This window comes from Platalea leucorodia (genome assembly GCF_965183815.1).
Source record: "Platalea leucorodia genome assembly, chromosome: 5".
Classification (NCBI taxonomy): domain Eukaryota; kingdom Metazoa; phylum Chordata; class Aves; order Pelecaniformes; family Threskiornithidae; genus Platalea; species Platalea leucorodia.
The window spans coordinates 36620730-36639717 of NC_138827.1; the positions used below are offsets into that span (position 1 = coordinate 36620730).

Below are 18988 nucleotides of genomic sequence, written 5' to 3' on the forward strand. Positions count from 1 at the left end.
AGATGACTGCTTGCTCCCAAAGGAAACCTAAAGGCACAGGACATAGGTAATGTGAATGAAAATCTGGTAATAAACATTGGCTTCTGTCTTATTACAAGGATCCAATTAGAAACGGAATGCCTAAACTGATATTTTTACTGTTTGTGTGCTATATGCCTTCACTTTGACTAAAAGATACTATAACATGTTCCTTTAAGAAAAATAGCAGCATTAAATAGATCTTGTAATTTCAGAGGAGAAATAAAAGATGTCTGCTTTAGGTTTGGCTTACAGAGTTTTGGGTATTATTTTAAACATTTCCAAGAAATGATCAGATTATTTTTGATGACTGTTGCGGTTTTACTGTTCTACAGTTTTTTAATCATCTTCCTTGTTAAAGGATCAATTACATTTGAGACAATAAATAGTATACTTTACAATAAATAATATTCAAGTCAAACTATTGTACTTACAAAATAATGTAACACTGTAATAGGATCTTCAAGATCAATTCCATTTTATATATTCTGCAGCAAAAATAACATTTCTAGTAGGAAGGAATTACTTATAAACCTAGCAAGATCTACACATTCACATGTGTGTGTAAACAACTTAACAAGGTTTATTACATTTCCAGAAAAGCTATGCTTTTACAGTAGGTTTTCAGCTAAATGTTGTCATAATATGGTAGTAAATGTATAACAGTGCTTATATTCAGCTCCATCACAAATTTTAATTTGAAAAAAAATGGAGTGCCATTATTTACAAAGAACAGTAACTTTCCTTTTGCTTCACAAGTGACTGTATCTGTGTGTGAACAAAATGTTAGGGCGAGGCATTCCAGACGAACTGCAGCTAAGGTTAGACGAGGATGATTTCATGATGAACAGTGAAGGTCCTGGCAATAAATACCTAGAAAGGATATGAAAAACGTAACAGAGTTTACAGGCAAAGTGACATTCAAGAGCAAAAGAACTAGTTGTTCATACGCCATACCTTAAAATCATTTTATGCAAGAAATTGTGTACAATAAATTCTCTTTGCAAAACATACAGGGCATTAGGCACTAGCTAACTCAGGAAACAGACCTAAACTCAGAGAAACTCTTAGCAAAATTTCAAGATGTTGCACGAGAATCAACGTCTTTCCAGTCCTTTATGTTTAAAGCGAGTGGGTAAATAAAACAACGGCATCCTGTGTAACACTGCTACCAAAAATTAATACTTCACCCATTGTTCTCTGTTATTATAGTACTATTTATTCAATTTAAACTGGGTTAAAACTTTAATTGATGTTAACCAGCTTATAAAAAGTTAAGTTGTAAAAAAAGTTGATTAGGGAAAAAACAGAAATTTTCAGCTTTGGTTTCCAGCTCTAATTCTCTAAAAATAGACATGCTATCATCACTACTCTAGTAAAGCAAGAAAAAATGATGCTACAACCTAGTAAGTCACATCAGTGACTATTTACCTTCTAAATTCAGGCAACTATATAGCCTGTATTTTATGTAATACTACAAACAATAATTTGTCAAATGCCTAATATTCACTCTTAAATCTTTTCATGTTATCATTTCCTAATAGTTAATTGCAGAAGTCATTAGATGAGCACAGTAAGTGTGCAAAAATAACATCCAGACTAAATCAGAATTTCATCATGAATTATGTCAATGTTAGGATGGATTAACACAACACTTTGTACAAATTATTGCTTAAAAATTGTTGCACTATTCTAGTGAATCATATTGATTAATGATTAATAAGTTAAAAGACTGATCCTACTAATCACATGGATAGAAACAGCATCAAACTGTCAATGGGAGACAATCTATTTAAGAAAGTGTACACATTTGGTTTGTTTAAGCTTTGAGAAAAGCTGTTATAAAAATATTATCACCAAAATATTTTTTAAACAATTTACAAAAAAAAATAAAGTCAGATTGGTACGGGTTGGTGGTGAGCTTGACAGTTCACTACATCACCAGACTGAGTCCTACCTGTGCTTGACAATACAGTAAAAAACTCTAATGCTTCCCAGAGAACATGCCATGTAATAGATAAGATCACTTAGCAAGCTGTAAGGATCTAGCAGCAGATGTTTTTGTTTTTTTTAATTCTGTAACACAGGTGAATTTATCAAAATATGAAAAGTCTGACTTTTTACACAGTTTGATTTTAGCTATTATTTTAAAGAGATTTTGGTATAGTTTTTGAGCTCTCCTATTGTTTTCTTTACACTTTACACTTTTAATTTTGTGAGGGGAAAAAAATGACAATAATACACATTTACATTAATACTCCTATTCATTCTCTTCATGACATACAGTGAATTTACAGCTAGGAGATGGGATTGAGAAAAAATGTGAAAAGTGAAAAAAGAACTCTGTGGCTGCTTTCATTATCTTTTTCTCTCTCCCTGTACAAATAAATTTTCCCAGCTAAAGAGGTACCTATTTGTAATCTTTGAAAGCTTTAGTTTCACAAACATTTGTTTCATAAACACAAATAAAACAAAAAATTGGTTTGTGCTCAGAAAAAACAAAGTTCTTCAAATTAGTTTTATAAAGTCTTGAAAAAATTTACGTCTTTTACATTTATTAAATTATACTCTGATCTCTTCTTGCACTTCACACAATTTTACAGAGACTCAAGAAAACTATTATTAGTAGTGCAGAGTCTTGTATCATTTAAAAACAGAAATGTAGATGAAAAGTAAAAGTATTGTGGTTCTCCCATTTCTAGAAAAATAGTTTGTTACCTTAAAATTGTGGGGCATAATGGGCAAGAGCATTTATTTCCATATGTATCTTTCATTTCACAAATTCAGAATATCGTGGTTAACTAGCATATTGCTGTCTCCACAGTATAGAGGTAACATTTGTGGAGATTAATATAAAAACTGTAACTTTAATCCATCAGAGTTGTCATGACTCTCCATTGCTGAAGACATACTGATATTCAGGATATAGAGGGCTTAGATTCCTCTAGCCTGTGAAATTTATGAATAAACTTCCATTCAGCATCCAAAGAAACACAGAAACTGGAGATGAGAAAGTTCTATTGGACCATCCCTTTCACTGCTTTCCAAATGCAAGCCTGTTAGCTGCAGTACACTAGAGTAATCCAATCAGTTTCAATAGTTTGTGGTTGGACACAGTGAAAAATTTTCTGCAGTATTAACAGTAAAAGCAATAAAAACTTCAAGGTTGAAGATTTTCTTGTCTTAGCTAATCCAGATGACTTTACCATAGTCCTGCTATAGCTCAGTAGATGTTAATATTGAATATGATTTGTTTTGTGGCTAACCTACTTTTGCTATGACCAAACAAATTCAGTTTCTGGTTGGTTTTAAATTATGTCAGAGTGCCTTAAGATCCATATGACAATAACAAATGGGTTCAGTGTATCAAATAACTAGTCTGAGATATAGCAAGTAAGCAATTAAGTCATAAAATAAGCTTAACAGATAATATATCAAAGGTTTACTTTTCACGTAATGTTTAACTCATAAAGCCCCTCTATGAAATAATGTCTGTAAGATATTTTATATAAACAAAGCATTTGTAAGTTTATATACGTAATAATTCAAATTGCCATTATGGATAGAATTTGGAACCCAAGTAATTTGAAACTTACATTTAATTCTCCACCTACGACTGTTAAATTGCAGATCGTTGACTCCCACAGTTGGAGCATTTTCAGTAATCCCTATACTGACAATATTATAGTCCCTATTGTATCCAGTTGGAGAAATAAACCAGCCCATGGAGAATCGGGTAAGTGCCAAATAATTTTTTTACTATATGATGCTGTTTTGCAAGGTTTGAAAACATATTTATGCTCTGCAAGATGAAATAATGAAACTTTCAATCTGTAGGTTTTGGAAATCAACTTTGCAAAACTGTGCAATACAGTAAATCAGATGGCACTTACCTGACTCTTGGCTGGAGCTGTGCCCCTATAGCATCCCACTGCGAATGTGAAGCCAGAAGTATCATACATGTTAGGATACCTCTAGGAATGCAAATCTGGAATCAGTGACTTTGAGGGATCTGAGAAGGGGAAGAAAGGAAATTTTCAGTTCACTTTATGGAAAGCCTTTGCTGCAGCTACTCGGGCAGTAGGCAACCAAGACTTTAATAAGTGTAGTTTCACACAAAATGTGTATATCTAGTTGTCTTTTAGCAGCACTTCATGAGTGGGCTAGAGAGATTAGAACAATGGAAACTCAGGATCAAGGGAAATGTTGGGAGCTTTGCCTTTTTTTTTTTAAATATATAGTGAACTAGGCCTAAAGAGAACTGTAGTAGTAGCAACATAGACTGAAACCTGTTCCAATATTATCCTTTGTACTTATAATTTAGGAAGAGAATTTTGAAATGTATACCTTGTATCATCCCAGTGGGGGCTAATTCCAGTTGGGGATCCTCTTGAATCTGATGAATATTTGTAAACCACCAGCAGGCAGTGTTTACAAAGCTGTACTATTCGTTGGCAACACTGGAGTTGCTCAGGAGTCACCACCTCTGTGCTTTTACTGAATATGGTTTCCCAAGAGCTCCTGTTATGGAAAAAGACATGACTTCATGTTTTCTGTCACAAATTGCAATGTGAGAGCTTTACTGCTTTATATCAGAATTAACAATAGAGGAACGAGAAAAAAAGCACGACCTTGCCTGTTTACAGGAAAGGTCTATACTATTTAACACAAATGCTGGCAGATGCTGAGTCCAAAACACAAATTAAGAAGTTAATCTTCATATGTGAAATGTCCACAGCCATTTTTCACTTGGTTTGTTCCCTGCAGCATTTAGAGGGCCATTACTTAGGTTTAGCACATAAAGATTTACTGTCACATAATTGATTATGTGTCTTACAACAGCAATAACAAAAAATACTTATTATTTTTAACAGGCTACCACCTGAATGTGAAGGTGATGTGATATTAAAGGAATTAATAAAAATAATAAATTATTTCTAAATGTCTACAAAGCATAATAATACTCTTCTTCTAATTTAAGTACATGATACTAAGAAACAAATATGAAATTAATTTACAGGAGATTAGTATGTGTTCTGCTTCCTTATCCAAATGCTCATATGAGCAGACTTTCTCAGTTTAGTCATTCAAATACTACTTATTACTCCATCTGGTCATATGGGGTTGGTGGTCTACAATTAAGTACAACTTGCAAAATGTATCTATAGAAGCATTCCTTTTTGAAATGCAGACCATCATGCTTTTGTTTTCTTAAAAAGCCATTTCTGTTTCAAAAAAAACCCAAACCCTACCATACCAATTTAAACCAGGTATGTTTTTACCACAGAAGATGACAATAGTCCTTTGCATATACTTCAACACTTCTGTTTGTGCAAAATTCTGACCAGATTACAGATCATTACATCTGTTTTAAAGGCAACATGGCCCCTGTGAAGACTTTTTTTTGGTCAAAACATTATCCAGTAGCACAGATGGTTTGTGAGCTTGAGGTTTTTTGTTTGTTTATGAAAGAAGCACTTCACAGAGTGAGGAAAATTTGCTGCATCTGGCTTCAACATAACATCCAGGATGATTTAGCCTTGTCCGCTGAGATCAGCAGTAGATTTCACATCCCTAGTGTAGGAAGTTTGTCCTTAAAACAACATCAAAGAACCAGCAAGCTTACTTCTGCCTAGTGAGATTTTCAAAATTATGCTGTATTAGGATGGAATTATGAACATTAATGACTAAAAGATAAGCTCTATGTACAGCTAATGGATTTTTCAGCCTGGTTCCTTAGTCTAGATAATATGTTCCAGCTGAAACTGTTCAGTCCTACACAGTTTCCACTGCACACGTAATTTTCAAGTGATGCAAGCATTTCTCGTTAATTATTATCCATATAATGAATTGTTTAAGAAATATTGTTTATAAGACATCAAAACTGTTTCATTTCATAAACAGAATAATTCTACTACTTGAAGAGCTACTATTTTCTTTAATATCTTTTTCTCAATATTGTTTCCTGTCTGGGAACTTTCAACATGTACTTTTAGATGGAAATTAATCTATTGTCTTCATTCTTTCCCCATGAAGTCATGTGATGGTCGGTAGAAAGCAGAAAGATGAAGTTCTAAGTAATACATTCGTTCAACAGATTCACAGTGCTACACATAATTATATTCTAATTCAATCCATAAATCTCCAAAATCTTGTAGAAGAAACTCTCCTGAGAAATTCCTTAAGTTCTGGGCTTTGAGGTCTGTGATCACTTTCCACTTATGAGGGATTTTATCAGTGAAGAATAATATGTGGCCTGCTGTAACTATAGCCGACTATGAACACAGTGGTATACAGTTACCCTAATAACAAAGATTGAGATTTGGAAATATATATGTGAATGTTAATGAGCTTTCCTATAAATATGCCTGTGCACCCTCCTCCATGTGCTACACAGCTTCAGTTCATACTCCATTATACTGCAGTCAACAGGGATCAGAGTACTGGTACCTAAGGAAGCTTAATTTGTTATGCTGTAGCTTTAGTTTCCATACATTAGTAAGAAATCATGGACTCCTCACCAGATCCAAAAAAGAGTATTATGCTTGATTGTGCAATATTGTCAATTATGTGTTATTCTTTTTATAACCATCTGAAGTCAACTGGTTCTACCAGTTTTCTCTTATTAATTCTGTTTATTATACTGTAAAACAAATGTAGCTTTATGAAACCATCTACATCACGGTAATTTCACTGAGGTTTTCTTTGTTTCTTTGGTCATTCTTTTTGCTAAAATAGCATATGTCTGGCAGAGATCTAACCAGCAAGAGGAAACCGTAAGGCTATTAGCTCTGTTCTTTTCCCAAGACATAATCTTACGAATAATCAAAGCACTATACTCAGTCTATTTTCGTATACGCATGTTGTTTCTGAATTACCACATTAATAGCCCTTCCCAAATTCTACACATGCCCTATGTTTATTCCAATCTGTTCTTTAAAATGCCACAATGAACTCTAAGGAAGAGTGATGAGAAGTTGGCCTCTCTGTTACAGAGGTGCTGTCATGAGTTGTCTGTTGTGTATTACATGGCAAGAAGGATGCTTGTAACTGAATAAACAACATACTGGGAAGGTACAAACAGCCTTTCTGTTTTCTTCTGTGAATTCTGTATTAAGTATATTACGTGCAGAGTGACCTCTGCACATACTGGATACTTGTATATTACTTTTACAGTATTTTTAGAATCTTTTACATAGCAACTCCTCTTACAAGGAATTGGTTCTTTGTCAAAGAACTGAGCTCCGCTTTGGAGTCAGCGGAGTCTTGTTCTGCATGAATAAAATTATTGCTAGATAAGAAATCCTACTCTTCATTGAACTCTTCTGCTGGCTCAGACACTCTTCTCCCAGGCCAAGAGAGCAGCAGAGTTGTTCAAAGGTTTTGAACAAAAACTATTCTTCGTAGAGAAAAAAAATCCAAAATGAAAATTTTCATGTATATTAGAAGATTTGCACACTAAAAGTAAAATTCAAAATAATAACAGGATTATTAAAAAGGAAGGTAATTATTATATTTTATGACAATAAAAATTGACCATGGACTCAAGACTTCACACACCTCTGCTGGCATGAAGAAGAGACCCTGCAGCTGCTGAGGATTATACAAAGAAAATGTTTCAGATTGGAGACACAGAAACCTTATCTCACCCTACTTTAACTTTTGGAGTGTGCTGCACTCCCAATACCTGTATCTAGCAAATCTTAAGGCTGACATCTGCATGTTCCCACGGCCTGCCTCAGTGAAAGAAATGTGGAGACTCCTAACAGCTTGCACAACAACAACAAGCTTTCATCAGTGAGAACATAATGGTGAAAAAGCCCCAAAAAATTATGACCTTTTGGATACTCTCAGATCCCTCTTCTTCTTGTTACCCATTTTGTTGGGAAACAATTAACAAGTGCGTTACGTGCGTTCTCTACATATGACAAATGACTATATGTGAAGAACATATTGACCTGATTCCTTTGTACATACAATATCCATCAGCATACTATGTGTGTGTGTTGCAGTTCCTTTTCAATAAATCTCTTAGACCACCTTATGCAAGCTAATCAAAACTCCTCCTATTCTTTATACATTGCATATACTTACAGAGAAAATGTCTTTTTGTATGCAATATATTTCATATTTACACACTTGTATTCTTATTTTATGAACAAATTTTGCGGGTGGGGAAGATTATTTTATACCTATGATCTGATTCTCCAAACCTATCCTTACATGAATGCCTTTGATTTCAGGAATGTAGATTTTGAAGTGTGGGATATTGAACTTTTAATATATGGCCTGATCTTTGCTCCCCGCATAGAAAACTTGTATTTGCTACCCAAAACGAAAACATCTGCTTACCTCAGTGTGGACATTTGCCATTCTGCATATACTTAAATTCCCACCAGTGTAGGAAACAGTGAATGTAATCAAGCACAAAAATTCAAACTCTTTATTTGTAAATCACAGAACTGACATTGCATTTGGCATGAGATGTCAGTTGCACTTGTGACTGAATTCTTCGCTTCTAAGTCTTGAGCTCAAATAGACATGACAGTGATTTATGTTGATGGTAAGTCCACAGTTGACACTTACAGCGGTCTGGCCTCAAAATTGTGCACCATCCAACAAAAGACTTGACCTAAAGCTCAGATATTTTGAAAATTAGATTTTTTTCCTTAGGTTATTATATTTGTAAATAGATTACTAAATGTCTGATTCCATTACTGAAATAGTTGGCCTAGATTATATTAGATTTCTAATTACACTCTGTCTTTAGATGGTTTTCAAACAAGTTCGATGTATTACAGAATTCTCTTGAATGAAAATGAGAAACAAAGTATGCCAGCATTGATCATAATTGTCAAGTTATGAAGAAGACTAAGATAAGAAAAATAGGCTTACCCTGAATTACAGAAACAGTTCCATAGACCTTGACCATGGCTCCAAAGCAAGCGATTAAATACACGGTTAAAGAGGCGGTACAGATGTAAATTTTCAATGTCTGGAGCCTTCCAGACACGCTGTAGAACTGCACGAACACTTGTCTTGACTATGTCCAAAACCTAGGAAAGAGTATTCCAAGCAAATCAAAGCAAAGGCATATTGCCTAAAACCAACTGTTTGCTGATTCACTGCACACATACACACACAAACACACACACAGATGACTGCATAGCTATAAATTCCCACAGATGTCTATGTTTCATTTCTGTGCATTCATCAGCAAACTTTTATGGTACGCTTTTTCTGTCAATAACATTTTGCAAAACCAAATAAAAATATTTTATTTTTATTACAGAAAAGTTCATTTCTACTTTTGTCAGTCTGTTCAATACTAGCTCATTTAAATGACAAAAAGACTTTGAAAAGAAACAAAATGGACACAATTACAGACTAGAAGCAACATAATTAACAACCTAAATATTATATACTTGAAGATTATCTCTTCTTTTCCCCTTCCCATTTAAAATACCATCTATTTTATAAAGAATCGCAAAAAGCTATAAGCTGCTTTTGGGTTAATGTCTGTTGAATCTCAGTGTTACCCTAGATCAAACCATTTTAGTTTACCTTTCACATGGGAAACAGTGTAGTGAAATCAATAAGTAACAAAATAACCAGCAAGATATTTAAAATAGCAATGTTTATAGAAATACAACGGATTTATTATATGCAGACTACATTTAAATGCAAGTGTGTAAAGATGTGTAAAGAACAAAACACTAAGCTGCATTCAGTATAGCACTGAGAGTTTTACCCAGTAAATCTTAGCTACTCAGTGCACACACACACACACTTACAGGCAGTCGCTCATCCAACTCATCAGAGTCCTCTTTGATGTGCCTTTGCACATCCCACTGAATTGGGGCGTGGAAGGTGGGATTCATCTTGCATTCTTTTAAACATCTGTACGTTCTCTTAAGTCAGGCCTCTAGGTTCCCTCCATAATCACTGGACTGAAACAGGCTCTAGTGTCTTGGCTTCTGTCTATTTAGATACTATCAGTACAACAGGGAATAGTTTTGTGACTGAAGTAGTATTTAGGCCCCACACTGGCATGCTGAACAGTGTAAAATCTGTCCTAAAAAAAAAGTCTACGGTGCATGTAGCCTATTAACAAAAAAGGCAGCATGATTTCTGTAAAGGAGACACACGTACCGTCTCTTTTCGCAAAACATCTTCCAAAAAAACAGTCAGACTCAAGCAGGTGGTGAACCGATGGAGGTATTCATTTATTTGGTATAAGATGTTGCGAATTCTAAGATTTAGAAGGTATAATACTTGCCCAGGAAACTTTCAGGTGTGCATAACAAACTGATTTCATATGGTTAAACATCTGACTTTCAAAAGGTGAAGGGGATTTAGTAAAACAGTAAAGTATGGAAGCATGGTGTAGAACTTCGATTTTTTGGTCCCGCATAACAAACTGTTGTTTGTAAATAGTCTGAATAGACATGATGAAGGAAACAAAGCATAAACAAACAAAATGTTTGCAATAACACAATGGAGCTGTGCAGTAAAGAGAAATGCTTCAGGGGCAGAAAATCTATAGACGCCTAATAACGAAAACCTCGATGAAATATGTCATTTATGTGTTATTTAAGCTCTTTTTTGAAGACCTAGGATTAGTCTGCATGCATAGGTCTTGCGCTAATTCCATGCACATATGCACCCAATGTGAATACAATGCTGTCCTCTCTGCTGGGAATCTTTATGAATGCAGGTGTCTAACCCACGAAAACCACACCTGTGGTCTCTTCCACCCAAAGAGAGAGATAAAAAGAATAGTAAATTATAACCCAAGGATGGTGATCTTGTTTACCGACTACAGGAGCTAAATCCAGGTTTTGGACTGCCCCACACTTGTGGAATGGGTCCAGATTTTCAGACATTCCCTTAGCAGCATTAGCCTACTGTCTTAATGCTTCTCAAGCAGCCTTTGCCTTGTGTCTCACCTGATTAAGGCTTTCCCACACAAATGGCCATTAGCTGTGATTGTATACCTCCGTTTGAACCAATTAAGTCCCTAAATTGCATAAAGGATCGACCATACATTTCTTTGCAATGTTACACTAACTAATAGCAATTTATCTCCCTGTGTAAAACAGAACAATTCCACTCCGTATAGATTCTCTCACTAGTCCAAAAGACGTGTACTAAGAACTATGATGCCAATGTGCAGCATTTTCTTTTACTTTAGCACCTGGAGCTGAAGAAAACTAAGGACTGAACCTGGCATCTTAGAGCAAGCTGCAGACTGCCAGGTACTCTGGAAAAAAACTTTCTTGCTGTTTTTACTGTGTTGATATTGCCAATAAGCCAGAGGGGAAAACGTCCCAGTTAATTGTTCTTAATTTGCAAACATGGCCTCAATCATCCATTTAAGAAAAGAGACAAGGCATTGCACAAGAGCTGGAACTTCATGAAACCTACATCCCCATTTTTCTAAGTTAATTTCCCTAGTTTGCCTTCATCTTTCTGTTTACTTTAATTTACATCATTTACTTTAACATAACCAATTATCTAGGTGTAACAGAACAAGATGTTATGAAAGAGCATATTCAAAAGAAGATGTACAGACCCTCTGGTAACCATCAAAACACTTTTAAAGAAATTACATAAAGTGATGTAACACAAAGCAGTCACAACTCCTCCCATAGAAAAGTCTGTTTTTCCTAAAAGTCTTGGGAGACTAAATTTCATTTTAGCATGTATCGATTTCATCAGTTTACTCTCAACTTGCTTCTAAATGCCCCCTGTACCTCTGCTGTAATGCCGGAATATTAGACACTAAGAATATGAGCAGGAGTTTAATTTTTCTACATCGTATTGAATAATTCCTAAGAAAATATACCTGTCAGAGATTAACATTGTGAAATCTAGTACATTGCCCAGGTATTTTCTTCTCGTGTTTCAGAACTTCCCAGTAAGTATAGTGAAGGGGACTGAGTTTCTGGTTTGTATTTCACAAAGTTGCAGAAGGTACCTTTGAGACAGATTCCTTACTTGCATAAATATTCTCCACCTTGAGCTCGCTTCTCCTTTACCCACCTCATTGGAATATAAAACATACTTCTTTCAAATCAACAAAAGCTTATACATTTGGCAGTCCTCAGCTGCAATGTCATTGTCAAAGTTAATCCGTTTTTATAAACTACCCTTCTAAGAATAACTATCTGATTGCTTGAAGGGATTGAGGTTAAAAGCAGTTTAAAAAAAAAAAAGGCAAATCATTTCCAGTGCAAGCAAAGATGAAGGGCCCACGAGTGCTTCAGGAATTATAAGTCTCCTAAGTTGTAAAAGATGTCCTCACAAGAAGACCAAGGAAATCCACATTTCTGATTGTGCAGTTTTTGCTAATAACGACCTGGCATATCAACCCGTATCATCCTGACTTTGTACACGTGCCCTTGGTTTTACATGACTGTCAGTCAAATAAAGGACAGAACCACCCTTTATTGTAGGCTTTCTGAAATAGCGCTTTAAGGAGAAATTTCTGACTAGATTGAAAAGAAAGAAAAAAAAATAAAACAAAACAAAACAAAACAAACAGACAGGCACAAGTAAATTAAGCCAGATGGCCAAAAGGAGCTTAGGAAGGGCAATTGAAGAATGCATAGTGAACAGCCTCAGCCCCTCAAAGAGTAGATGTATCACTCTCCCTTGGCAATTCCTTCCCATAGTTTTGGGGAATGACCTGTGGGGAAGAGTTGAAAGAGATGCCTTAACCAGTCTTGTGTGAAAGCCCTGTATCTCAGTTGGAACAAGGGGCCCAGTCTGGTGACTTCTTTCCACACTTGTGGCATCATAGACCAAAGAAAGTAATTCTCGCAACACATTCTCGCAACACATCCCCCACCAGTTCCAGCTGTCCCAAAGATGACATCTCCATTGCAGTAGCAGTGTGAATTTTGGGCCCTGTTATGTATGCATGTATGTACCTAGCCCTCCCTCCTGCCCTCCTGGCAGCTCTTCCTCCATATCACCATTCTCTACAAGGCCCCACTAAGACTCTCTCTGGTTTTGGGCAAAAAGCTACAACTGCCATATGCACACAATAGAAAAGACCTGTGTGCATGTATATCGGGATTACAGCACCCTCTCCTGTAATTAAAAAGAAATGAGAGATGATTTTAAGCAAAGGACTATTCAGCAGAACAGCTGTAGATATCAAACAAAAAATGACACAATTTCAGCCAATGAAGTTGGTTGCTCTACTGATTCCTGTCAATGGCACAAGAAATAATTCTGCTAAATTATAGATCTGTGCTGCCATTTCACATGGTTTGAGAAGAATTTTGATTAAATTATAGCCTCCTACATTTCCAAGTTCTTCTTCAGTTTCTCATGACTAATTTAGTTTTAGAAAGCTGTGTGGACACATATTCCATTTAAAATCTGAACTTAACTTGAATAGTCAAATACATTTCTATTATATGAGATCACATTAAATGGACATGTTTTCTCTGTCCAGTATGAAAATACAAGCATTTAATGCAATATTCAATAAAATACAATTTGAAAGACTGAGGATCATACTGCTGATTTTATAAAAAGTAATTTGAGATGAGGATCTGAAATTGTTCTTCCATTCTTCTATAACAATCTACCAACCTTTTCCAATTATAATATTTATCATGTATGCAGCATTTTGATTAAGTTACTTTCTTTTATGGTCTATAAAAAAAGATTGTGAAACTAAGACAAACAAGAGATTAAATGCCTGGAACTGATATGCTAATCCACATAATGTGTCAGTGACTGAGGCGGAGAAAGACCCAAAATATTGCTTTAGGGGCACCAAAGTATTAATAATAGATATAATTTCTGCTACATTGAGGAAAATATTACACTGGGAAGATGATTTTGACTGACATATGACATATAGATATGACTGACATACTATTGTATGTCAGGTTTTAAACAGATGAAAAAGTCTTTAGATGCTATGCACAACAGTAGCTCCTAGACAGCAGATGAGTGAAGACAGAATGATGAAGAAATATAATTAGTCCTTTGCAAGACTAAACCAGTTAGTTGAACACTATAACAAAGTCAATAATCTTTGCTTGGCAGGTCTATTTTTTATCAACATGATCTGTTGTAATACTGTGGGTCAAAGACTCAAATAACCAAGTGCAATATCACTAACTCTAATGCAGTTTTAATATGCCTGGTCTGAAACTGCTGACTGGTTTATCCCTTATCAATCAAATCTGCTGACTCAATACACTTTAAGAATGTTTGCTAAAAATTAGGTATGTAAGTATTAATCATTTATTTGCTTGCTTTTCTTTCAGCAGACTAATTTTTTAGAAATTGTTTTTGAAATTATTGTCCAGGATAACTATGCTTGTTAATTCATATATATGTTAGTATTAATAGCCAGTATTTTAGCATCTCAGGTCACTCTCAGCTACTGCTAAACACCAGTAGAAACACTGCTATGTGTCTACTTCAGATGATCTTCAGAAAATGAAATATATGTCACTTACTTTTCGTTGCTTTACAGAATCCAGTTTTACCAACCAATAGGATGCCACTTTTGTTTTATGGTACTTCCAATTATCCATAATCTGTAGTCATTGCAAAACACAAGATAAAGCAAATACACATAAAACCAACTGAAATCTGGCATTTCATTCATAAGTATTCCTAATGTTAAAAAGTGTGAGCATCTAAAAGACGTCTGTGAAAAGAAGTTTTCCCTAAAAGAAGTAGAAAAATATTTGCAAATTTACATGGGGGAACGTTTGCAAAGACATGTGCAATCTTTCAGTTTAATCCCACCCTCTTTTCCACCTGATTCTGACAGTCGTACACTACAAAGCAGGTAGAAACTTGTCTTGACTGACCCAGATCAGATTCCTTGAACGCAGCAATAAGTTCAATAATCTATTTAAATAGTGAGGGGTTTTTGCTGCATAAAGGACATAAGACATACCTTGAAAACATCCTTCCTATAAATGATCATATATGAACTCTCCTTTTATGATGTGTAAGTGCTACCAAAATAGTTCAAGCTGTGAACATACGATTTTTATTTTCATTTTGTTATTTTATCTTTCTCTTCTATTCTAAACCTACAACAAGTTCTGTCTCACTGACAACTAATATACCATTACTTGTTTCGTTCCGTGATCGAATATTGTTTCCCATCAGAAACTGCTTAAGGCCAGACAAATTTATGAGAGAATTCTGCAATAAGAAACTGCATTTAAAACCATGCTAACGTTGTATGAGAAAGCACCACTAGATGGAGTGCATACACACACACACATTCCCATATGTACCTAAATGCACACACACTCTCACGTCTGAAAAAAAAAATTTAATGAAGCATTTTATTTTCAATTCTAAGATGAGAAATTAAGTATGCTAGTTCTGAATGCTATCTTCCAGAATCACCCAAATCAACCATCATTACAGGAGAATTCCTTCCCACTGTGATGTAGCTGCACAGATTACTCGAGACATAATCAACATTTTGAAAGCTCATAGAACAAAGGACATTTCCAACCGGATAATGAATTAGATGAATTTTAACACACTGTGGATGGCGCTTACTACATCAGAATACAGGTGTTAATTTAAATTACTACATCCCTCGATATCTCTACTAGACTGAGAAAAGAACTTCTATCTTCACTTTTTTTCTTTTGCAAGCTGATGCTAGTTTCTTTGTGCCAGATATTTAAAAGGGATTTAGATACCATGTATTTTCTGCTCATATTTCTGAATATTAGGTGTTGCTTTTTAATTGCCCTTTAGATTGGGCATTGTTTCATAAGTTTTTGATACCAAACGATGAGGACAATGTTGGATGTAAGAACGGGTAAGCTGGCAAACTAGAAGAGCCACAGAGTGTGACCGGTGGTCTTTATGACTAGCAAACTTCCAGTTTGCCTTGCAGCATACCATTCTGAGTTCTCCGGTATGCCTATTCAAGAGCAAGTTAAACATGTCAGGATCTGTACTAACAATACCAGATGAAATATAAACTGTTAATGAATTGTAACATTCTTCTTAGCTTACTTAAAAGTTTGAACTTTCGCCACAATGAAAAACTGAATTTTCCTAACCTTCCTGATTGCTTCTCATATATTTTATAGAGACATAGGAATGTTTTCAGTGCTGCTCTTTTAAGGTCAGAAAGTATGCAAAGCTCCAAGCTTTGAAATCTTTTGAATTACCCTGAGCTATGGAAGTTTTAAGGCCACAGGAGCTCATGAATCGTAAAGTGAGCTTTCTACTTTCCTTCATTTTAGTGGCCTAAATAGTGTCTAGCCTGTAACTCTTTCTTATTTATAGATACTTACATCTTCTATAATTAGTTCTGATTCTTCATCTGTTTTACCTGGGAACTTCATTCTCATGTCATTAATAATGAGAAGAGTCTCTTTTGTCAAAGCAACTTCTTGCTCTTTTGTTTTCTGTTGCAGCAAAGATTCACTCTAAAAACCAATATGAAGCAGATGAAAAATTTCAGGCATGTCATTAGATCACATTACAAAGATGTTTCCTTGACAAAAATAAATTCTACATAGGCTGACATAAAATATATTATTAAAGTGGATAGACGTAATATCTAATACGTAACTAATACGCACACATATGCCTCATGTACACTAATGCATCACCATTACTTACAGTTGTCAAGTAATTGAAGAAAAACAGTTCAAATGTAAGTTTGTTTGAAATAGAATAAACAAATACATATTCGATATTTATGATGCCCACCATTTAAAATATAAATTTGAAATCTAGATAACAAACTTTGAATTTGAATTCAACATAATGTAAAGAAATTGTTAGTCATAAAAAACTTCCTTTCAGTTCTTTACTGCAACAATTTAACAGAAACTGCCAATTATATGTCATTGTGGCAAGAATTCAGGAAGCATTAAAAAGTAAGGACACTTTGGTCCCACTCTGGTCAGTGGGGGTTCTGAGAGCATCTTCGATTGTCCAGGATTTTGCTTAAAATATCAGTGCTTTTTATACCAACACCACCTTGAACCCCTACAGTGTCTGCATAAGACCATCTCTGGAGGGGTTTGGGGTTTTCTTTAAATCTTAGACACTAGTTAGAAGTATTTCTGATCCTTTTTCTTTACTTTTGCATACTTTTGCATTTGCAAGATTAAGTGGGCTTAATTTTATGTTTTTTCAAGACTGAAATGCAAAATTTGTAGGCATTTCTAAATCTTTGTATTTTGTAAGAACTATAATACTTACTTAAGAATATTTTTGCTTAAGTAAGTGATAAATATTTTCAAGCATAACAAAATATTCTGCTACATGATACATAATGTGGCTGAAATAAGATAGAAAATATTTCCAAATCCACTTTTGTTTATAACAGCTATAATAATGTGTCTGTAAATCCCAACTGTAAATGGCTTATTCTAAACTTAGTTTCCATACCTTTAGTACGTTTGGATCTCAGCAGCCTCCAATAATGGCAATATATTGCTCTTTTCTTGCCCAAAGGATAGATAAACTAATACTTTATCACATATAAATGGTTTCTTCTTAGTAAGTTACAGCTTATCAATTTCAATTTTATTCTAGCAGTAATATATAGTATATTATTCTTAGTTGCAAAAATAATTATGAACAGAGTTCCATTCACAATGCAGTGCTAAATTATGAGTAGTTCTTATCCATTCTGTAAGTAATTTTATTCGCATTATTTTAAGAAGTGTGACCTAATCTCTATCACCCAACATAATTGTTCTGCATATCAAGATCATTTCTGTGGTAGAGCCTTCTCAGTGAAAAAGAGAGTATGGTTTCTTGCTAATGTTAATTTAAGTGAGTAGCCCATTTTTAATGTCAGATGGTAAGAGACTGTTTTTAATCTTTCAGTAATTTGTATTTGATATAGAGTTAATGTGAATAGAAAAATCTATATTAGCCCTGTCTCATTAAACTCTCAGAGTACATCTTGATGATAAAAGGGTACTTTTTAAACTTGAGATAGCTAATGTGATAAAAAATACCTTTAACACGTTGTGGTGAAGACACAATCTTAATGTCTTTCCAATTCTATTAGCTGACTTTAAAGATAGAAAACCATGTTAAGAAGTATTTCACAAGATGTCAGCACACAATTTTAAAAGGATCCTTTTTCATCATTTAGACAAAGCCTCACAGGCAAAACAGACAATGAGCATTCTACCAGATAAAAATGATGATTAGAGATAGTAAATCCTATGAAACAAGTAATTAGCGTTACAAAGGATTTCTCACAATCAAAGCTCACCACAATAGAGAAAGGCTGCAAATATGGGTGCAAAGTGCCAGTTTGTTTTGCCCCATCTCCAGATGAATTATTTGGGTGATGAAACGTATATGTCAGGCACCAAAGCATGAATGGAAATGCACTGGCACCAACACCCAGTACAATACTGAATGAGGTTGGCGACCGATCGCTGCAAACGCTGCCTAGGGATAAGTGGATATGTGGTCCACCATGCAAACACAAAAGTAGAAATGCCTGGGTTGTGAAGGAGATACCAAAGAGGATGGCAATCTGGTGACAAAAGGAAAAAGTGTATGGTTCAGAAGTACATTGTGAAATTACAACTAACCACACAAACTCTAAACAGCTGAAAGTGTTTAAGCTGATCTATTTATTCTATTAATTATTTAGTTAGACCACCTGAGTCTAAATGCTTGTCTGCCTCAGAGATAGGCTTCAAAATGAAATAAGTTTTATCTTCACTTCAAAAAAAATAGATGGCTTCTGAGGCAGTTATTGCAGTGGCAAATCCTAAAGATGACAAGACCTATCTATAAATTTTAAATTGTTCACTTTGGAAGTAGAGCTCTACTGCAGTGATATAGTATATGTGAATTAAGTACAGTAGATTAGAAATTAATTACACCTTCTTCTACAATAGACACCCATACAAAGTCTTACTAATGTTTTATTCTGGTACAATGTATTTACCCTTGGAGTATACACTGG

At 34.8% G+C, this 18988-nt stretch overlaps 1 protein-coding gene across 1 annotated transcript in view; it reads right to left on the reverse strand.

Moving 5' to 3' along the window:
- Nucleotides 1–568: 568 nt before the first annotated feature.
- Nucleotides 569–18988, reverse strand: part of TTLL7 (tubulin tyrosine ligase like 7) — a 56535-nt gene continuing 38115 nt past the window's right edge. Inside the window, exons 16-21 of the mRNA XM_082312112.1 lie at nt 18018–18074; nt 16332–16466; nt 14508–14588; nt 8914–9074; nt 4366–4539; nt 569–891 (exon numbers count right to left, since the gene is read on the reverse strand). Of these exons, the coding sequence (XP_082168238.1) occupies nt 771–891; nt 4366–4539; nt 8914–9074; nt 14508–14588; nt 16332–16466; nt 18018–18074 (729 nt within the window). The 3' untranslated portion in view covers nt 569–770. The remainder of the gene's footprint in view (nt 892–4365; nt 4540–8913; nt 9075–14507; nt 14589–16331; nt 16467–18017; nt 18075–18988) is intronic.